The sequence below is a fragment of the Hemitrygon akajei genome, chromosome 17, assembly GCF_048418815.1.
Source record: "Hemitrygon akajei chromosome 17, sHemAka1.3, whole genome shotgun sequence".
In the NCBI taxonomy this organism is placed as follows: Eukaryota; Metazoa; Chordata; class Chondrichthyes; order Myliobatiformes; family Dasyatidae; genus Hemitrygon; species Hemitrygon akajei.
This window is the reverse complement of record NC_133140.1, coordinates 59139141-59162758: the sequence shown is the minus strand read 5'-3', so window position 1 is coordinate 59162758 and position 23618 is coordinate 59139141. Positions and strand designations below refer to the sequence as shown.

At 44.3% G+C, this 23618-nt stretch overlaps 1 protein-coding gene across 1 annotated transcript in view; it reads left to right on the top strand.

Annotated features, from left to right (window-relative positions):
• The window catches only part of LOC140740743 (B-cadherin-like), a 56706-nt gene that overhangs the window by 8469 nt on the left and 24619 nt on the right, over nucleotides 1-23618 (top strand). The window contains exons 3-4 of the mRNA XM_073070231.1: nucleotides 11616-11809; nucleotides 15889-16047. Coding sequence (XP_072926332.1) covers nucleotides 11616-11809; nucleotides 15889-16047 — 353 coding nt within the window. The remainder of the gene's footprint in view (nucleotides 1-11615; nucleotides 11810-15888; nucleotides 16048-23618) is intronic.

Sequence of the window (23618 nt, the reverse complement as noted above, 5' to 3'; positions counted from 1 at the left end):
GAGGGCAGGAAGTGGTATAAAGTGGTAGGTGAAACTGGGAGAGGAGGTGGTGTGAAGTAAAGAGCTGGGAAAGAGATAAAGGGCTGGAGAAGGGGGAATCTGATAGGAGAGGACAGAAGACCATGGAAAAAAGGGAAGGGGGAGGAGCAGAGGGGCAAATGATGATCAGGTAAGGTGATAAGGTGAGGGGGGAAATGGGAATGGTGAAGGAGGGGAGAAATTACCAGGAGCTCGAAATCAATGTTCATGCCATCAAATTGGAGGGTATCCAGACGTCGACAGTGCTTCTCCCTATAGACGCTGCCTGGCCTGCTGTGTTCCACCAGCATTTTGTGTGTGTTGTTAGTTGGGAGGTCTCCCACCCGGGCCTGGGTCCGACTGTTGGGCAGCCCTCACCTCTGCCTCTATTGCCCAGATCACTGGAGCAGCGATACACGAGTGAGGAAGAATGCGCTCTGGGTCGGCATTGTCCTCAGATGACTGGGGACAGTGTTGGCGTTGGCTGGGACAATGAGTGAGGATGAAATTAAACCGTGTGAAGAGAGCTCAGCGGCCTTGATGAGAGTTGAGTCTCTTTGCATCCTGAGAGGTTCTTTTGATCTGTCCAGATCAAGAAAGGACGCTCTGCCCCTTCAGCCAGTGTTGCCGTTCCTCCAGGGGCCTCCCTGACAGCCAGAAGTTCCCGGTTTCCAACATCACAGTTCCTCTTGGCCAGGGTCAAGCGACGGGAAAGAAAGGCACAAGGGTGCAGCTGGCTATCCGCAGACGAGCGCTGAGAGAGGGCAGCTCCAGTGCCTACATCGGATGCATCCACCTCGACAGTGAATGGCTGAGACGGGTCTGGGTGTTGCAGCAGTGGGGCAGTGTGAAACGTCACTTTAGCTCGGTCGGCACTGTCTGTCCAATGGAAAGCTGCCGAGGTCTTCCTGGTGAGTGCACTTATGGGAGCCGTGATAGAGCCGGATCTCCGGGTGAAGCGGCAACAAAATTTCGCAAACCCCATTAAGTGCCGCACCTGTTTGACTCTAGATGGTTTGGGCCTCCCTAACTGCTTGAGCTTTACTAGGGTCCATCTGAACATTGGATGGGGCAGGTATATGGTCTTTATGAAACTCACATGTTTTGGGCTTGGTGTATAGGATATTTTCAAGGAGCGGTCTGAGATCTCCGGTCATGCTGGACATGTTTCTGATGAGAGCGGGAATAGATAAGGATGCCATCTAAATAAACGCATACTGGTTCAACATGTCCCTAAGCACATTAACCAATGCCAACTAACAATGCCAACCAATGCCAACTAACTTTAACCAATTAACCATTAACCAATACTCATAGTGGCTACTAGAGGTGTGGAAAGCTGTCTTCTACTCTTCCCGTCTCTCATGTGAACTAGATTGTAAGCATTGCTCAGATCGATTTTGGAAAGAATGGTTGCTCCCTGGAGATGTTCAGCAGTGAAGAGGATGGCGGTTCTTCAGTGATATTGTTTTGGTGCCGATAATTGAGCAGGGACTGATGTTGCCGTCTTCCTTGCTCACAAAGAGCCACCGTTTCAGGATGAGAGGGGATAAGGAGCCAGACCCAGGGATGATTAGTACCAGGTAGGAGGTCTATAGGTCAGAGTTATGGCCGGTGGGGGGTGGGGGTGGGGGGTGGTGGTCTTCCTTTTTCTGAAGACCTCAGGAAGATGTGCATATTCAGCCAAATCCCAGACAGGCCTACATCTTTAGCTGATAGAGGAGGGGATTCATGGAATGGAGCTTGAGCTGGACCCAGACAGGTAGACAGTATGCCGGTCCCTACTCAGACAAATTGATGTCAGGATAACGGGGGAGACCAAGTACCAGTAATAGTTCAGGCGCATCAACCAGATAAGAGTTGTTCACTGTGGTTGCCTTCGAGCACCAGGTGGAAAGGTGGTTCTGGCCGGTAGGCCAGAGGTCGACCATCCAGCGCTTTGATGTTGATCTTTTCTCTTAATTCCTGAATCAGAACTCCCCACCTTTGAAATAGAGATTTCTCCATGAGATTTCTGGCTGATAAACTCCTCAAGTTCATTGATCCGAGACCACTACGACAAGGACACTTCAAGCATTACACAATTAGGGGAAGCAGACTGAAAAGTGAACCGACCCACCAGGACTCCTCTCTCTGCTGACGTGTATCCTCTTTTACTGGACACATTTGACATGCTGCCCAGAAATGTCCTGGATCGGCACAATGTTCTCCTGCGCCGCTCTCGTTCCTCCTGAGACAGGTGCAAGAGCCCTACTTGGATAGGCTCCTCCATGGGATGGGTGCTGGGCGGTGAGGGAGGGAGTGGGTGAGGAAAGATGCTGATCAGTTCCTATTCGGAGGAAGTTTCAAACATTATTTCCCTGCGCCACTTAGTTACCCGGTCGTCAACTCAAATGTACAGACACGGGAGTCTGTGGAGGCCCGAAGGCAGGAGCGAGGGTATCAGTAGCAGAGATTGTCGGGGCAGCAGAAAAGGAGAACCTGCGAGATGCTGGGAGTGGGACTGAGGCAGCCAGAGGCTGCTGAATTGCGCTGGCGAGAATGCTAGTGGCTGTCAGCTGGTGCTGGCTGTCTGCAAGGAGTTCGTGCATGGCGGCCGTGAGAGCGGAAATCGCAGCCGCCTGAGCCCGATTGTCTGCGGTGAGCTGTTGAACATTTGTGGCCAAGGATGATAGCTGTTCCTCCAGATGAGACTGGGTTTGTCGGCGCGAGATTATCTGCCTCATTGCTTCCGTAACTTCACTCAGAACAGATTCAATTGCCGGTAGCTTGTCCCCTACCTGACCAATGAATCTCAGTGCCAAGGGCAGCTACTTTCACTCTGCTGGGTCCATCTTTCGGTGTTCCAGACTTGCTTTCACTATGTTTGGATATAACCCAAGTGCCGGGAATGAGAGACACTGAAGTGGGTCAATAGTTCAGACTTTAATGCAAATAGAGTCAGATGGAACGGAAAACAATAAACGCTAGGCCAAACAGGCCCATTAGTTATTACTGTATGAAGCCAACACTACATCTGAAAGGAATAACTAAATATAAAACAAATACTGCTAGTTTTCAGAGTCAGTTGACTGGACAGTCTAATTTCTCAGGCAAAGCCAAAAGCAAGTAGGTTGCTGTGCTTTGCTCAAGTCTCAACAAGATCTACAACGAAAAAAATGGAGTTAAATGCCATCACAATGAAATAATAATTAGCTGATACGTGCATATTCATGAGCACAATTACAATATCAGCTGCACTGCTGAATCAGTTGTTGTGACATATTTATTTTAGAGCAATAATTTCCTTAGTACTACATATGGACTGATAACTTGCCTATGCGCATTGATCTTCTTTCCCTCCCTCTCTTCATCACCCCTAAGTGAATACACCAGTTAAAGCCATTTCCCACATGCAGGCTTTTACTTAATTGATATGTAGTTGCACAAATACAACAAATCGGAGACGAGTACAAACATCAGAGAATATCGCCAACTGCACCGACAGTTATGGGATGAGACAGCATGAGGAAAGAGTTAAAACAGTTTGGAGAAAGCAGACACAGACACTGAAAAGCGACGTGTAAGTAACTGCATAGTAGACGCACAACTAGCAAAGGTAAAGTGAAAATAACATGGCAAGGACTTTAGTCGGGAATGTTGACAAATTTGATACAAGGAATGAAGGCTGATAGTCGTCTATCAAAAGGTTTGAACTGTATTGTAAGATGAACAACGTGGATGAGGAACAGAAAGTATATACACTTGTTAGCTTAATGGGTGCTAAAACATATAGGCCCTTACGCAACTTTGTAACTCCTGAAAAGCCAACAAGCACAATGTTTGACGAAATTGTTACAATTCTACAAAATCATTTGAGCCCTAAACCACTGGTAATAGCTGAGTGATATAGATTTTACAAAAGGAACCATTCAAAGTATGAAAACATTTCTGAGTGCATTGCAGAACTGCACAAACTTTCCCAATACTGTGACTTTAGAGATGGACTTTCTGATGCATTGAAGGACAGGCTTGCATGTGGTATGCATAGTCAAAGCACTCAAGAGAGGCTACAGTCAGAAAGAGACTTAACCTTAGAACCAGCATTGACCATTGCAATATTGTTAGATACTGCAGCAAAGGATGTAGCAGAACTACAGAAAGGGAGTTTAGAATGTGAAATGCTCACAGTGTCTCTGAATGGTACAAAAAGTCAAATGTTATTGATGTGGCAAATCCTCCTAGAATGAAAATAATGGTTCAAAGGTCCAATTTAATGTCAGCGAAATGTATACAATATACATCCTGAAATGTTTTTTCTTCACAAACATCCACAAAAACAGAGAAGTGCCTGAAAGAATAAACAAAAGTTAAAGGTGAGAACCCCAAAGTCCACCCCCAGCTCCCCCATCTGTGTGTAAGTGGCAGCAAGCAACAATCCCCCTCCCCCCACCAGCAAAAAAAAGTACCTTTTCCATCTAGTTCTACCTGAATGTGTCATAAGAATATAAGAAATAGAAACAGGAGACGGCCATCTGCCTGTCGAGCCTGCTCCGCCATTCAATAAGATCATGGCTGACCTGGCCTCATCTCCTCATCACCTGCCAATTACCCATTACCCTTACTTCCCCTAGCATGCAAAACTCTATTCAACCTTCTCTTAAATATACTTACTGAAGTAGCCTTCACTACTTTGGGTACAGAATTCCACAGATTCACCACCCTCTGGGAAAAGCAGTTCCTCCTAATCTTCATCCTAAATTTACTGCCCTGAACGGTCCCCTAGTTCTTGTCTCACCTACCATTGGAAACAACTTTCCTGCCTCTATCTTGTCTATCCCTTTCAAAGTGTTATATGTTTCTATAAGATCTCCTCTCATTCTACTGAATTTTAACGAGTACAGTGCCAGGCAACTCAATCTTTCCTCATAGTCATAGCATGTGCTGAGCAATAGCAAAGACACAGACCAAAGTTACCTAAAGGCTTTGCATTTCACCTGACATTCGACAAACCACAATTCTCTCTCCCTGGCAAAGGGAGAAGCAGGTGTCCCCCATTTTCACAGCGAATGGGAGACGTAACAACCCGCTGGTTTATGATGTTAAAAGTCCGTTTCATTGCCTTTTCTCAGCTCTATGGCTGAAGATCGCAAAGACCTCAGGTCTACAGGCCCACAGCAAAAGATTTTTTGGCCTCCCCGATGACACACGAGTCTCCTGCTGTGACACCGACCCTCGATCCGTCCGTCTCCAGAGCCCTGAGATCTTAGGCTTCTGAAAATGATTGAGACTCTTAGGCCAAATTCTTGGCATGTCAAATAATGACCAGTCGTGGAACCCTGAGAACGGGTCCCATTCCCGCAAAGAACTGAAGCCTACGTGTAACTCCAGGTCAGGGTCTTCAAAAGAACCCTGAAAGGGAAAAATAAAGACATTAAAGGTGGAAATAGAACTGCTTCCAAAGATGCAAACAAAGAAGTTGCCGTTAGGTGCCATTAACCCTCCAAAGCTCCGCCAAACCTATTGGTTCAAAGAAAACGTTTGCAGAGAATGTCAGACACAAGGTCACATAGAGTGCACAAGGCAAACAAAAAGCACAACCAAAGGGACAAACCACACGGTGAAAAGTGTCAAACACAAAACTAAGCAAATGCATTAAGTGACTGAGTGCAAAACAGAATCACAGTCTAACGAAGGTGAGCCATTATGCCTAGAACTGCATAACATAACTGAAGCAGGTCACAAAACCATATGGATCACAATAGATGAGTCTGATGTAAAACTGAAAATGGTGCTGGATACAGGGTCAACTTTCTCTATAATTTCAGCGGCTAACTACAACAGATTGTATTCAAAGCCATCATGAGCGAAGACTTGAGTGATACTAAAGACCTATGTAGGTGAAAAAGTGTCTCCCAAAGGCGAAGTGAATGTGATGTATGGCGGTCAAACACAGAAGTTAGAGTTTATCTGTTGAAAAGTGGAGGGCCAACACTTTTTGGACATGAATGGCTGAGAAAAATCTCAGAGAAAATATCATTAATCATAATATTAAATAATAAAGTGCTAAAAATAATGCCTTGTTGGGTCTCATTCTCTACCTCATAGAAACTGAAATACACAGTACCGGCATAGACCGTCCAAATAAAACATTCAGAACAAAATTGTGGTCTTCCCTTCACTCCTGATTTCCAGCACTTAATCAAAAGCCCCTTGTTTCATTAACATATCATCTGCCTTTTCAATATCAAAAATGCTGCCATTACAATTTCTTTATTTCCATGTGCTTCCCTAATATCATCTTCCAAACATAAAACTGAATCCAAAGTCTTTCTACCCTTCTGAAATCTACTCTGATAAAACACACTATCACCTCACTTTCCAAAGTATAATTCAACCACTCTATTACCATACGTTTCATAAGTTTACACAAATGAGACATTAGTGATATTGGTTTCCCAATTTTTAGAATAGGCAACACTACTGCCATTTTCTATGAGGAAGAAAGGCGGCCTAGCCTCCAAATAGGAAATAAATTTTAATGGTTCAAACGTTTAACCATACGAGAACATGTAACATCCTTTCCTGGAGACATCTGACCTGAACTATTAATAGCCTTCTTAAATTCCTACAATAGAAACTCTACACCACTAATACAAACATTGCTACAGCTGGCTTCCAACACATCAGGATATTCACGTAGAACCTTATCACTACATAGTTTAAGCTCTTCACGTAAATTATCAGGATTATGAATTGCAGCAAATGACCAAGCCAGTAACTCAACCTTCTCTCTTGCAGTAACAATCATATTACCTTCTTTAATCAATACTGGAATGCTATTATCCCTACAAATCCCTCCTCCTCCATTTTCTTAATCATTCCTCAACATCTCCAAATTTTCTAAAAACCTTATTTTTCTCCCTAATTGCTTTTGCACGCTCCTCAGTCCACCATAGTATGACCTTTCTCCTATTAATGCCCTTTTTAATAAGAATCACTTCCAAGAAAATAATGAAAATGATGACAAATAAAATTGGTTTCCAACATGGAAAAATTGATTTGACAGGTGTTTGTTGTCAGTGTGGTGTTCTTTCTGGATTTCCACATAAACTGCCTGGTATTGATAGTGAAAGTTTGGTTTTCAATCTACAATTAATAATGGTAGGTTTTCCAACAACTTTGTTTTATTGGACAGTTCATGGAGATCAAATGATCATAGCAAGAGACAGAGCTGCAGCAATATATGATCAGTCTCATCCTGGTGTTTCTGTTCAATTATTGTTGAGTCACCAAATGGAACTGAGATTCTACTTGTTCCTGGAGTTCAAGAACTTGCCTTTGAGGAGAAAGTGCAGTGTGATGTATTTGAGTATTGTTGAGTAAATAAGACACATTGGGGAATTTTGACATCAGTGTGTGAAATTATGAGCTTCATACTATTAGAGGTAGAATTATCACCCGTTGATAGACCCCGTCAGTGTATGTAGTGAACTCCCGAAGAATCCAGAGCCCACCCTGGGGAGAATTACAGTTTGTGTATCATTTTGCACTCCTGTCTTTAGTCACCTCCTCAAAATGAATGAAGTAAGATCTTAAAAGTCATTGATTACTAAGTTAGGAGTTATGGTCTTTCCATAGTTTCTTTGATTTACCTTAGTAATTATAAAATCCAACTTGCAGGTTCCAAGGTAATACTTTTATGTAAAGTATTGTTTTACCTTTTTAAAATCACTCACCATGATTTTCAATTTATCCATATACAATATTTGTATTGATGAAAATTTATTTTGGTTGGGATGAGTTGTTCTCTGATCTTGGCAATTTACTTGTAAACATGTTACCACCATACAAGGAGAGATCATCAATATGCTGTTCACTACATGTGGTAAACTATGTATACCTGTCTGGACTGCTCCTGTGGCTGCTCCCACAGACCCCGGTATAAAGGCAATTAGGGCACTTGCCCCCCCCCCTCAGTCTTTGACATGTCATGCTCCCTTTTCGCTGTTAATAAAATTGATGCACCATCAATAACTCTAGGAGCCTATCAACACACACAAAATGCTGGTGGAACACAGCAGGCCAGGCAGCATCTATAAGGAGAAGCACTGTCGATGTTTCGGGCCGAGACCCTTTGTCCACCAGCATTTTGTGTGTGTTGTTTGAATTTCCAGCATCTGCAGATTTCCTCACGTTTGCTCTAGGAGTCTATTGTTCACTTCCAGTCTCCTAGAGTTATTGATGGTGCATCACTACATATCTATAGAAGTTGGTCAAAGTTTCAGATGTCAAGGACATATGTGGAGAAAAGTGGTGGAAAAGGGCCAGTAACATCATGAAGGATCCCACCCACCCTGCTCGTGGACTGCTTGTCCCACTGCCACCTGGGAGGAGGCTACGTAGCATCTATGCCAAGACTACCAGACACAAAAGCAATTACTTTCCCCAAGCAGTAAGGCTGATCATCACCTCCACCCACTAATTCCACCAGCATCTTGTGTACAGCCTAGTGTGACTTTTGGATGTACAATCAATGTCTATAACTTATCTTGTGTATTAATATTTATTGAATATCTTGGTCATAACTTGCCCTGGTCTCATCACATCAACACTCTGGCCAAGGAAGCACATCTCCCTGAGCTAAGGAAATTTGGCATGACCCAGTTGACCCTCACCAGTAGAGATGTACCACAAGAAGATCCTATCAGGATGCTTCACAGGTTGGAATGACAACCACTCTGCCCAAGACCACAAGTCATTGCAGTTTTGGACACAGCTCAGCCCATCATGAAAACCAACCTCCCCTTCATTGTCTCTGTCGATACTTCCCACTGCCTCAGGAGAGCAGCAGCGTAATCAAAGACCACTCCTACCCTTCTCATTCTCCCTTCTCCCCTCTTCCATTGGCTAGAAGATACAAAATCTTTAAAACTTGCCACCCCCCTCAAAAACAGCTTTTATCTTGCTTTTAAAAGCCTTTTGATCTTGGTCTCACAATCCACCTCATTGTGGCCCTTCATGAACACATGATGCTGGAAATCCAAAGCAACACAGAATACTGGAGTTGCCACCTGGCCTTTGTTCCCTTCTTGTCTGCCCAAACTGCACTTTCTTTGAAACTGTTGCGCTAAATTCTGCATCCTTCTGTGCTTTTCACTTTCAACTGCCTCGATGTACTTGTGTTCTGAAATTATCTGTAGTGATGGCATGCAAACAGCTTTTCACTGTATCTCAGTGCCTGTGACAATAATAAAGGCACTATCAATGACAAAGATTGATACTTTTTGGATATCAATGGGAATGAGGGTGATAGGAACAACCATTATCATACTGAATGGTGGAGCAGGCACAAGGAGCCAAATAGCCTTATTTTGCTGTTACTTATCCTGTGGTTGTATTATTAAAAGAATGAGTTCTGAGCCAAATCCAATACCCAGTTACGCCATTTTGTTCACCATGCACTGTTCCATCATGATGCTAATATTAGCCTCTCCTTCCCTTCCTATCCATTGCTGAGGAGAGTGAATTCAGACCATCCTGGAAGCAAAGGTGAAGGTTCACAGGGATTGCCTGTGATTTGTGTCACTGGTCCCTGAAATTTGAGTTACAAATGTTTACTATCCCATGGTATTCTAGACTAATGCGGAGTTGCAGGCCGGGCCGGGCCCATCTTCTCCTGTATTGAGTAAGTGCTCCCTTGTTGCAGCTGACTGCTTCCCACACCTCAGGCCTGCAGCTCAAGTATCTGCCAAGTGCTGCTCCTTCTGACCTGCACATACACTCCTATTATCTTGAAATATGTTGCACACTAGTCATATATATGTGTATGATTTTCATCACAAAACATAAAAAGAACTAGTTTAAAAAGAATGTGTATAAGGTACATGTTGGCATGTTTTCCATTACTGTGTATTCCCCATGTCCGGATTTCATCAGGACACTTGTCCTTGCTCATGTTTAGTAGTACGTTAACACTATATTTAATTTAACCAGTTGTGTGGGAGTCTATATGCTGTCCTGTACTGTTAGATTTCTAATCCAGCAAGCTGTCATTTCTATCACTTCTACGTAGAACATTAACTGTGTTGATAGCCTGATACTGTGGTGCCATTATAACAAAGTCTCCCCCAATGTCCACAAGACCATAAGATATAGGAGCAGAAGTAGGCCATTCAGCCCATTGAGTCTGCTCCACCATTCAATCATGGGCTGATCAAATTCTTCCAATCATCCCCGCTCCCCTGCCTTCACCCCATACCCTTTGATGCCCTGGCTAATCAAGAACCTATCTATCTCTGCCTTAAATGCACCCAATGACTTGGCCTCCACAGCTGCTCATGTCAACAAATTCCACAGATTTACCACCCTCTGACTAAAGTAATTTCTCCACATCTCTGTTCTAAATGGATGTCCTTCAATCCTGAAGTTGTGCCCTCTTGTCCAAGACTACCCTACCGTGGGAAATAACTTTGCCATATCTAATCTGTTCAGTTCTATTAACATAGCCAGGCCGTGCTGGCTAGAAGGGCCAAATGGCCTACTCCTGCACCTATTGTCATTCGGAATGTTTCTATGAGATCCCCCCTCATTCTCCTGAACTCCAGGGAATACAGCCCAAGAACTGCCAGACATTCCTCATACGGTAACCATTTTACTCCTGGAATCATTCTTGTAAATCTTCTCTGAACCCTCTCCAATGTCAGTATATCCAAAAAACAAAAAGAGTTGATTGTGGATTACAGGGAGAAGGGAGTCAAGTTTGGCTCGATCATCATCAATGAGTCTGCAGCTGAGAGGGTGAGTAGTTTTAAGTTCCTCAGTATACACACTACTGATGATGTCACCTGAACTATACATACTGGCTTTGTGGCCAAAAAATGCACAACAACATCTCTTGCACCTCAGGTGACTGAAGTTCAATATGAGCCCTCAAATCCTCAAGACCTTCTATAGGGGCACCATTGAGAGCATCCTGACTGGCTGTATCACTGCCTGGTATGGGAACTGCACCAACCTCGATCGCTGGGCACAGCAGAGAGTGGTACTGACAGCCCAACACATCTGTGGATGTGAACTTTCCTTCATTGAGGACATTTATAGCAGCAGGTGCGTAAAGAAGGCGTGGAAGATCATCAGGGAAACCAGTCACCCCAACCATAAATACTGTTTCAGCTGCTTCCATCTGGCAAATGGTACTGCAGCATTAAAGCCAGGACCAACAGGCTACGGGACACCCTCTTTCTACAAGCCATATGACTTCTAAATTCACATGTCTGTACATTGCAATGGAGTCATAACGGAAAGATTTTTATTCCTTCACGTTATTGGATGGATGTAAGAATTAAATAAATTCTAATTCTAAAAAAATATTTCTGATGAAAATTGTGGGAGGGTTGATCAACACAGTGAAATATGGACTATCAGAAGGTAAATCCTTATCCCTTGTGACATGTGGTTAGGATGTGCAAAGTCCATTATAACCAAGCACAAAGTACATTGTTATAATTCAACATCTGTAGTTTGTGTGAAGGTTTTTCTTCTATAAAACCATTCAGTCAGGAATGGTGTTCAGATGATAATCTGTTTAAGTGTTATTTTCCTTTTTCTTTTTGTAGTTCACTTCAACTGCAGTGAACAGAATGGCCTGGAATTCCAAACGGATAATCCCTCTTTCCATGTGGAATCTGATGGAAGGGTTCTTGTTAGTGACGTTCCACCAACAAACCAAACCAGCTTTACCATCGTTGCACTTAGCAAGGCGGAATATACATGGAAAACAGATGTTACTGTCCTAATAAATGGTGACAAGGTAACTTAAACATAGATTTTGGGGCGAATTGTTGAATAGTCATGACCAAAGTAAATGCTAAAGCATTGAAATGTTATGGAGCTTTTAAACAATTACTTTAATGAGTTTTGGTAAATTGATGAAATGATTGATGAATGAGAAAATTCCCACCTGAATGAATGTTGTCATGAAATGCAGCATTCATGGTTTTTAATGCAGAAACATTTATTCCAAAGTTCAAAGTAAAATTTATCATCAGAGAACAGACACATCAGCACTGAGAACCTTGATATTCTTTTTCTTGTGGGCATACTCAACAAATCTATAGAATTGTTACTGTGAACAGGATCAATAAAAGAGCAAGAGCATAAAAGACAACTGTGCAACTGCAAATATAAATAAATAGCAATAAATAACGAGAGCATGAAATAACAAGATAATGAGTCCTCAAATTGAGATGATTGGTTGTGGGAACATCTCAATAGATGAGTGTAGTTATCCCTTTTGTTCAAGAGTCTGATGGTTGAGGGGTAGTAACTGTTCTTGAACCTGGTGGTGTGAGTCCTGGGGCTCCTGTACCTTTTACCTAATGGCAGCAGCAAGTAAAGAGCACGGCCTGGGTGCTGAGAATCTTTGATGATGGATGCTGCTTTTTTATGGCAATGTTTCATGTAGATGTGCTCAATGGTTGGGAGGGCTGAATCCACAATCTTTTGTAGGATTTAATGTTCAAAGGCATTAGTGTTCCCATACCAGGCTGCTGTAGCTAGTCAATACACTTTCCATTATACATCTATAGAAGCTTGTCAAGGTTTTTGATGACATGTTGAATCTCCGCATACTCCTGAGGAAGTAGAGGCACTGTTGTGCTTTCTTTGTAATTTTATTTATATGATGGGTCCAGGACAGGTCTTCTGAGATAGTGACACACTGGAGTTTAAAGCTACTGATCCTCTGCTTCTCTGATCTTCCCATGATGACTGGCTCATGGACCTCTGAATTCCCTCTCCTGATGTCTACTATCAGTTCCTTGGTCTTGCTGACATTGAGAGGTTGTTGATATGACACCACTCAGCCAGATTTTCATTCTCCCTCCTCTATGCTGATTCATCACCACCTTTGCTATGACCCACGACAGAGGTGCCATCAGCAAACTTGCACATGGTGTTGGAGTTGTACTGAGCCACACAGTCATAGGTGTAAAGCGAGCAGAGCAGGGTCTAAGCTCACATCCCTGTGTTGCACTGATGCCGATGGAGATTGTGGTGGAGATGTTTTTTACCAATCTGAACTGACTGGGGTTGGCAAGAGAGCAAATCCAGGGGTTATTGAGGCCCAGTTAGAAACAGTTATTTCAAAGTTTAAAGTAAATTTATTATCAAGGTACAAAAAGGTCACCATATGAACCAAACCTGAGGTTCATCTCCTTGCAGGCAATCACAGTAAATAAAAGGGACACAATAGAGCGATTGAAAGACCACACCCAACAGAATGGACAATCACTAATGTGCAAAAAAAACTGCCAATACAAAAAGACAGAGAGAAGTAAATAAATAGAGGTAGATAGATAAATAAGCAATGAATATTGAGAACATAAGATGATGAGACCTTGAAAGCGAGTCCACTACAGCGGTAACAGTTCATTGAGTGAAGCGAGTGAAGTTATCCCCTCTGGTTCAAGAGCCTGATGGTTGAGGGGTATTAACTGTTCCTGAACCTGGGGGTTTGGGTCCTGAGGCTTCGGTACTTTCCCGATGGCAGCTGTGAGAAAGCATGACTTGGATGGTGGAGGATGACGATGGATGCTGCTTTCCTACGACAGCTCAATGGTGGGGAGGGCTTTATCTGTGATGGATGGGCCATACCCAATATTTTTGTAGGCATTTCTGTACGAGGGCATTGCTGCTTCTAGACCAGGTTGTGATGCAGCCAGTCATTATGCTCTCCACCACACATCTATAGAAGTTTGTCAAAGTTTGAGGACACGCCAAATCTTTGCAAACTTCTAAGAAAGTAAAGTGGCTGCTGTACTTTCTTCATAATGGCACTTACTTGCTGGACCCAGGACAGATCCACTGAAATGACAATAATGAGGATTTGTAGCCACAGAAACTCTCCACCTCTGATTCCCTGATGAAGACTGGCTCATGGAACTCTGGTTTCCTGCTCCTGTAATCAATAATTATCTCCGTGCTCTTGCTGATATTGAGAGGGAGGTTGTTGTTGTGGCACCATTCAGCCAGATTTTCTGTCTCTTTCCTATATACTAATTTGTCACCACCCTTGACCTGGGCTGCGACAGTGGTGTCATTCGCAAATGTAAATATGGCATTGGAGCTGTGCTAAGCCTCACAGTCATAAGCATGCAGTGGGGTTGGGCGGGGGGTGTGGGGAATGTAAGCACACAGTCTTATAGCGCTTGTGCTGAGTGAGATTGTGGAGGAGATGTTATGACCATAAGATATAGGAGCAGAAGTAGGCCATTCAGCCCATGGAGTCTGCTCCACCATTCAATCGTGAGCTGATCCAATTCTTCCAGTCATCCCCACTCCCCTGCCTTCTCCCCATACCCTTTGATGCCCTGGCTAATCAAGAACCAATCTATCTATATCTTAAACACACCCAATGACTTGGCTTCCACAGCCACGCATGGCAACAAATTCCACAGATTTACCGCCGTCTAACTAAAGTAATTTCTCCACATTTCAGTTCTAAATTGACGTTCTTTGATCCTGAAGTCATGCCCTCTTGTCCAAGACTCCCCTACCATGGGAATTAACTTTGCCATATCTAATCTGTTCAGACCATTTAACATTCAGAATGTTTCTATGAGATCCCCCCTCATTCTCCTGAACTCCAGGGAATACAGCCCCAGAGCTGTCAGACGTTCCTCATATGGTAACCCTTTCATTCCTGGAATCATTCTCATGAATCTTCTCTGAACCTTCTCTAATGTCAGTAGATCCTTTCTAAAATAAGGAGCCCAAAACTGCACACAATACTCCAAGTGTGGTCTCACGAGTGCCTTACAGAGCCTCAACATCACATCCCTGCTCATATATTCTATACCTCTAGAAATGAATGCCAACATTGCATTTGCCTTCTTCAATACTGACTCAACCTGGAGTTTAACCTTTAGAGTATCCTGCACAAAGACTCCCAAGTCCCTTTGCATCTCTGCATTTTGAATTCTTTCCCCATCTAAATAATAGTTTGCCCGTTTATTTCTTCCACCAAAGTGCATGACCATACACTTTCCAACATTGTATTTCATTTGCCACTTCTTTGCCCATTCCCCTAAACAATCTAAGTCTCTCTATTTCCTCAATACTACCTGCTCTTCCACCTATCTTTGTATCATTGGCAAATTTAGCCACAAATGCATTAATCCCAGAATCCAAATCATCGACATATGGTAAAAAGCATCAGTCCCAACACCAACCACTGTGGAACTCCACTGGTAATGGGTAGCCAGCTAGAATAGGATCCCTTTATTTCCACTCTCTGCTTTCTGTCAGTCAGCCAGTGCTCCACCAATGCTAGTAACTTCCCTGTAGTTCCATGGGCTAAGCAGCTTCATGTGTGGCACCTTGTCAAAGGCCTTCTGAAAATCCAAATACACCACATCCACTGCAAATTTTCCTTTGTCTACCTTGCTTGTAATTTCCTCAAAGAATTGCAGTAGATTAGTCAGGCAGGATTTTCCTTTCAGGAAACAATGCTGGCTTTGGCCTGTCTTGTCATGTGTCTCCAGGTATTTCGTAATCTCATCCCTAACAGTCAATTCCAACAACTTCCCGACTACTGATGTTGTTGCCAATCCAAGCTGACTGGGGTCTGCAAGTGAGGAAATGGAGGATCCAATCGCACAAGGAGGCATCGAACCTAGGAACTGAAGCTTATTGATTAGTTTTGAGGGGACGATAGTATTGAATGCCGAGCTGTAGTCAATGAAGAGCATTCTGATGTAGTATGCAGCTTTGCTGTGCAGATGTTCCGGGACTGAGTGAAGAGCCAATGAAATGGCATTTGCTGCTGACCTGTTAGAGTAGACAAATAGTAAACTAATTGTAAACTACCTTCTGTATTTTGAGTTACAGGTGCAAGGTTCTGCAGAGGACAAGTCAGATGTGCCAGTGTTCATGTTCCCTTCACGGTTTTCTCATTCTGCGTTGAGACGAAGGAAGCGAGATTGGGTGATTCCATTTGCCAAGCATCCAGAAAATGAGAGAGGCCCTTTCCCGAAGGACTTTATACAGGTTTGTCTTTATAGTTCAAATTGTAGTGGAATTCTGTTTCGGGATTGAATCAAACTGTTATCATTTTGATTCAGTTCAGGCTCCCGGTGACATTTGGAATAAGGATAAAGGGGTGTAAACATCAGAAACAAGGAAGCAGCAAATGCAGTACTGGGAAATATCTTAGGCACTTGTATTTAGCAAGGGTGCTTAAGACTTTTGCACGGTATTGCAGTAATTTTATATATCACACTGTACTGCTGCAAAAAAAAACTAATTTCATGACATTCTGTATGAGTGCTGATAAACTTGATTCTTGTATGGGTCTGTTGTGGTCTGAGAGTGGGAAGGGGGAGAGAAACAGGAATAATGGTTGGGAAAAGGGGAAAAGAGAGGGGAGGGAGTGGGAAGCAGCAGAGAGACTATTTGTAATGATCAATGAACCAATTGTTTGGAGTCAAACAACCTTGTCTGGTGTCTCAGTACTGGGTGTGCCTGGACCAGCGCCACCCCTCCCTCCGCCCCTGGCACTCCTTCTCTGCCACCTGTCCTACACCCCTGCCTCTGTGCTCCACCAACACCATTCCCAACAAAATTTGCTTCAGTCAGATTTACAAACTTGCTCTCTGCTCCATGTTGACAAATACAGCAAATCATTAAATATTTGCAATAAACAATCAAATAATCCTCAAGTTTAAGAATTTAAACTAATCAAACAGTAGGAAAGATCCTTCTTGTTCAGTATCTGCCAATGTTTTCAGCTGTTAGCCATAAATTCCAAACAAGAATTCTAACACGATGGCCTGTAATTTGCGATGAGGAAAGTAACAAGGCTTTTGGTGCTCACCGTTATCATTGGAGAAGACACAGCAACAGTTTGAGAAGTTTGATTCCACAAAGGCAGGCACATTTAGATGAGCACTGGTGCAGACATGGCACAGAGTGGGCACAGGCAGAGATGGGTCTGTAATCACAGACAGTAGATGTATTTACCCCTTGATCATGACCCCACTAAGGAGCACCAGGCCATTGTCTCCTATACCATCACCAACCTTATTAGCTCTGGGGATCTCCCATCCACTGCCACCAACCTCATAGTTCCCACACCCCGCACTTCCCGTTTCTACCTCCTACCCAAGATCCACAAACTTGCCTGTCCAGGTAGACCTATTGTTTCAGCTTGCTCCTGACCCACTGAACTCATTTCTGCATACCTTGACACTGTCTTATCCCTCCTTGTTCAATCTCTTCCCACCTATGTTCGTGACACTTCCCATGCTTTGAATTTTTTCAATGATTTTAAGTTCCCTGGCCCCCACCGTCTTATTTTCACCATGGACGTCCAGTCCCTATATACCTCCATCCCCCACCGAGATGGTCTCGAAGCTCTTTTTTTTTTTTTGGATTCCATACCTAACCAATTCCCCTCTACCACCACTCTCCTCTGTCTAGCGGAATTAGTTCTCAATAATTTCTCCTTTGGCTCCTCCCACTTCCTCCAAACCAAGGGTGTAGCCATGGGCACCCGTATGGGTCCCAGTTATGCCTGCCTTTTTGTTGGCTTTGTGGAACAGTCCATGTTCCAAGGCTATACCGGTATCCATCCCCCTCCTTTCCTTTGCTACAGCGACGACTGCATTGGCGCTGCCTCCTGCACGCATGCTGAGCTCATCGACTTCATTAACTTTGTCTCCAACTTACACCCTGTCCTCAAATTTACCTGGTCCATTTCCGACACCTCCCTCCCCTTTCTTGATCTTTCTGTCTCCATCTCTGGAGACGGCTTATCTACTGATATCTACTATAAGCCTACAGACTCTCACAGCTACCTGGACTATTCCTCTTCCCACCCTATCTCTTGCAAAAAGGCTATCCCCTTCTCACAATTCCTCCATCTCCGCCGCATCTGCTCTCAGGATGAGGCTTTTCATTCCAGGACAAAGGAGATGTCTTCCTTTTTTAAACAAAGGGGCTTCCCTTCGACCACCATCAACTCTGCTCTCAAACGCATCTCTCCCATTTCCCGCACATCTGCCCTCACCCCATCCACCCGCCACCCCACTCGGGATAGGGTTCCCCTTGTCCTTACCTACCACCCCACCAGCCTCCAGGTCCAACATATAATTCTCCCTAACTTCCGCCACCTCCAACGGGATCCCACTACCAAGCACATCTTTCCCTCCCCACCTATTTCTGCTTTTCACAGGGATCGCTCCCTACGCGACTCCCTTGTCCACTCGTCCCCCCCCCATCCCTTCCCACCGATCTTCCTCCTGGCACTTATCCTTGTAAGCGGAACAAGTACTACACCTGCCCTTACACTTCCTCCCTCACCACCATTCAGGGCCCCAGACAGTTCTTCCAGGTGAGGCGACACTTCACCTGTGAGTCGGCTGGTGTGGTATACTGCGTCCGGTGCTCCCGGTGTGGCCTTTTATATATTGGTGAGACCCGACGCAGACTGGGAGACCATTTCGCTGAACACCTACGCTCGGTCCGCCAGAGAAAGCAGGATCTCCCAGTGGCCACACATTTTAATTCCACATCCCATTCCCATTCTGATATGTCTATCCATGGCCTCCTCTACTGTCAAGATGAATCCAAACTCAGGTTGGAGGAACACCTTATATACCAGCTGGGTAGCCTCCAACCTGATGGCATGAACATTGACTTCTCTAACTTCTGTTAATGCCCCTCCTCCACTTCTTACCCCATCCCTGACATATTTAGTTGTTTGCCTGTTCTCCATTTCCCTCTGGTGCTTCCCCCCCCCCCCCCCCACTTTCTTTCTCCTGAGGCCTCCCGTCCCATGATCCTTTCCCTTCTCCAGCTCTGTATCACTTTCGCCAATCACCTTTCCAGCTCCTAGGTTCATCCCACCCCCTCCGGTCTTCCCCTATCATTTTGCATTTCCCCCTCCCCCCATTACTTTCAAATCTCTTACTATCTTTCCTTTCGGTTAGTCCTGCGAAGGGTCTCGGCCCGAAACGTCGACAGTGCTTCTCCCTATAGATGCTGCCTGGCCTGCTGTGTTCCACCAGCATTTTGTGTGTGTTGTTGTTTGAATTTCCAGCATCTGCAGATTTCCTCGTGTTTGCTCGGTAGATGTATGCTGCTTATGGCAATCTAGAAGTGATGTCACTGATTGTCTCTCTGCAGGATGCTCTGTTGTTGACTTTCCCAGTGACTTGTCAATTTCAGATGGTTTTAAGCTGTTACATTTTTAAAAAAATTCTTAGATACTGAATGGCATGTAATTTAGATTTTACCGGTGTGACCTGATAGAGGTGTATAAGATGAGAAATATTGATTGTGTGTATAGCCAGAGGCTTTTTCCCAGGGCTGAATTGGCTAATATGAGGGGGCACAGTTTTAAGGTGCTTGGAAGTAGGTACAAAGGGGATGTCAGAGGTATGTTCTGCACACAGAGAGTGGTGGGTTCGTGGAATGCACTGCCAGTGAAGGTGGTAGAGGCAGATACAATGGGGTCTTTTAAGAGACTCTTAGATGGGTACGTGGAGCTATGCAAAATAGGGCTGTGTGGTGGGGAAACTCTAGGCAGTTGTGAGAGTAGGTTACATGGTCGGCACAACATTGCGGGCTGAAGGGCCTGTAATGTTCTGTAGATTTTCTATGTTTCCATGGTTCTAGTGTGCTAAACTGCAGTTACTGCTTAAAAACCATTCTGAGCCAATATACTGCTGCAGGCCTGACTCAGTGCTCATATAGATCCCTTGTAGCTCCAGACCCACTTTTTCCAGACAGGAAAGGTTGATCCTCTGGTTGTGTGGAGAGGCAGTGCTGGGTCTGACAGTGACTAAGCCTGGGAGATATGTGTGATGTCTGTGTGAACTTGTGATTGCCGTCATGTTTTCTCCATGATAGTTCAGTCATTTACAATTATTCTTGTAGATTTAAAATGATTAAAGACACAAAATACAATGATTTGTTTTAGTTCAAAAGCATTAAAATACAAATGTTTGTATAATAATGTAAGCACTTGCCTACACTTGGGATTACCATTTCAGTGCCTACCCTGTCTACCATATATCGAAGGGCCCAAGGTGGTACACAAAACATTACTCCTTTGCTCATGATTTCACTCCGGACACTTCGACGCACTGACATCCTGCCCAGGACTTACCTTTTACTGAGCAAGGACACAAGTCTGAGATATGCTGAGCTGCAAATGTTAGTTGTCAATGTCATTCTGATGTGTTGGCTTGGCTGTCACTCAAATTCTTGTGCTTTTTAATAGTGTATGGCCTTTCTGTAACCTTGGCTTCATGTGCAAGGACCATTCTTCTTTTCTCTGTAAAGTGTATAAAAAGTAATATAACATGTTTTAACTATTTTGATTTCTTGTCTTGTTATCTGTAAGATCTAGTCTATTATTTAACATGGTTATTGGATGTATAGATCTCCTCATAGTGACACCCGACAGCAATTCGGAAGTTAATTTATTGTCGAAGTACATATCCATGTACAACTGAGATTTGTCTTCTCCAGATAGCCACAAAACGAAGGAAGAACATGAACATCATTCAGTGAGCATCATCAACCCCCCCCCCCACCCACACAAAACTGAACAAGAACATTGATCCCCAAATGATCCCTCACCCCACACAAAAAAGTAAGGGAATGCAACAAGAACGGTGTGGTTCGGATCAGATCCTGCAACATACCTCCGGGTCGTAGGGGCGCTTTTGTGTGTCTTGGGCTAGTGAGGCCTGGTGGTGCCCATCCCTCTCCAGGCCAGACCACAGCTTATGTCCTTCACTCAGAGGATCACTCTGGTCTTGAACATGTGGCTATTGCAGTTCTTAAGGGAATTTATCTGCCCTGGCCCGTGCCTTTGTCAACGAGGTCCTTCCCCCAGTGGTGCCTTGTTAACATAACCCAGGTGTACCAGGTTGTGCTGCTTAGAGGCATACATGAGAGATTTAGGAATTCAATTGAATTGACTTTATTACTAACAACCTTCATATACCTGAGGAGTAAAAATCTTTACGTTACGTCTCCTTCTAGATGTGCAATGTGCAATTTATAGTAATTTATAGTAAGTAGCAAGTACAACAGGACAGTCAATATAACATAGAAATACAGTTGTCTCAGCATGAATTAATCAGTCTGATGGCCTGGTGATTAGAAGCTGTCCCGGAGCCTGTTGGTCCTGGCTTTTATGTTGTGTTACTGTTTCCCGGATGGTAGTAGCTGGAACAGTTCGTGGTTGGGGTGACAGGTGATCTTTCAGGCCTTTTTTACACACCTGTCTTTGTAAATGTTCTGAATAGTGGGATGTTCACATCTACAGTTGTGTTGGGCTGTCTGCGCCACTCTCTGCAGAGTCCTGTGATTGAGGGAAGTACAGTTCCCATACCAGACAGTGATGCAGCCAGTCAGGATGCTCTCAATTGTGCCCCTGTAGAAAGTTCTTGGGATTTAGAAGCCCACACCAAACATCTTCAACAGTCTGAGGTGAAAGAGGTACTGTTGTGCCTTTTTTACCACACAGCCAGTATGTATAGACCACGTGAGATCCTCGGTGATGTGTATGCTGAGGAACTTAAGGCTGTTCACTCTCTCAACCTCAGATCCATTGATGTCAGTAGGGGCTGTAGTCCACAACCAGCTCCTTTGTTTCTGTGACATTGAGGGAGAGGTGGTTTTCTTGACACCATCGTGTCAGGCTGCTCTTCTGTTCTGTAGGCTGCCTCATTATTATTTGAGACTAGGCCAATCAGTGTACTGCCAGCAAATTTCATTAGCAGATTGGATCTGTGGGTGGCGACAGTCATGGGTATACCGAGAGTAAAGAAAGGGGCTTAGGACACAGAGCCGTGAGGGGCTCCTGTGTTGAGGGTCAGAGTGGCAGATGTGAGGGAGCCCACTCTTACCACCTGTCGGCAATCTGACAGGAATTCCAGGATCCAGCTACACAAGACAGGGTGAAGGCCAAGGTCTCTGAGCTTCCTGTTCACCCTGGAGGGAATTATGGTGTTGAAAGCTGAACTGTAGTCCAAGAACAGCATTCTTACATAAGCATCCTTCTTCTGCAGAGATGTGTAAGGATGGTGTGTAGAGCTGTGGCTATTGTGTCATCTGTCGATTGGTTGTGTCAGTAAGCAAATTGTAAGGGCCCAGTATGGATAGCATGCTACAGATGTAGTCCTTGACCAGTCTCTCAAAGCTTTTGCTTAATATTGAGGTGAGTGTGACAGGACGCCAGTCATTCAGACATGTTACCTTGGTCTTTTTAAGGTACTGGAATAATGGTAAGGATGTGGAAGCCATAGAAATGGTGCAGAGGAGATTTACAAGGATGTTGCCTGGATTGGGGAGCATATCTTATGAGAATAAGATGAGTGAACTCGGCCTTTTTGCCTTGGAGCGACGAAGGATCAGAGGTGACCTGATAGAGGTGTATAAGATGTTAAGAGGCGTTAATCGTGTGGATAGTCAGAGGCTTTTTTCCAGGGCTGAAATGGTTGCCACAAGAGGTCACAGGTTTAAAGTGCTGGGGAGTAGGTACAGAGGAGACGTCAGGGGTAAGTTTTTCACTCAGAGACTGGTGAGTGCGTGGAATGGGCTGCTGGCAAAGGTGGTGGAGGTGGATATGATAGGGTCTTTTAAGAGACTTTTAGATAGGTATATGGAACTTAGAAAAATAGAGGGCTATAGGTAAGCCTAGTGATTTCTAGGGTAGGGACATGTTTGGCACAACCTTGTGGGCCGAAGGACCTGTATTGTGCTGTAGGTTTTCTATGTTTCTATTTCTTGAAGCAGGAGGGCACTCAGCACTGGGAGAGGGAGAGATTAAAAATGTCTGTAAACACACCTGCCAGTTATGCCATGCACACACTGAGTACCCGCTTTGTGATGCCATCTGATCCCGCAGCCTTGCAATTGTCCACACATTGGAAACACCTCCATATTTCAGGGTCAGAGATGACCAAGCTGCTGGTTGCATCAGTGCCTCTCTTCAGAGGCCCAGTATTGGTGACATCGAATCGAGCGTAAAAAAGATTTAGCTCATCTGGGAAAGAGGCAGCCATGTTGGAAACTCCACTGTGTTTAACTTTGAAGTCTGCGATGGTGTGCAGACCTTGCCATAAGCTGCGTATGTTGTTGGTGGAAAGTTGAGTCTGAATCCTCTCCCTGTATTGTTGCATTTCTTGAGCTCCTGTTGGTTACTGGAGCGTAAGTTCTTTGTCACACAGTAAGTGCTGCTTGCATGGAACTGTTGAGCCAGGGCTTCCAGTTTGGATAGACACTGACCGATTTCTGGGGGACAACATCCTTGATCCCCGGATAAGACTCGTGACCCCACCCGTGAACTCGGGGACACCCTCATCATGGAAGACATTCCAGTAGAAGTCATCAAAGCAGTCCTGCAGTATGGAGACCGATTGGTTGGACCAACAGTGGATGATTTTAACTATAACTGCCTCTTGTTTCAGCTTCTGCCTGTACTTTGGCAGCAAGATGAAGTAGTGATCTGATTTTCCAAATAGCGGGTGTAGGAGCGCTTTGTAAGCATTGCAGAAGGGAGAGTAGCATTGGTCGAGTATGATATCTCCCCGTGTGCTCAC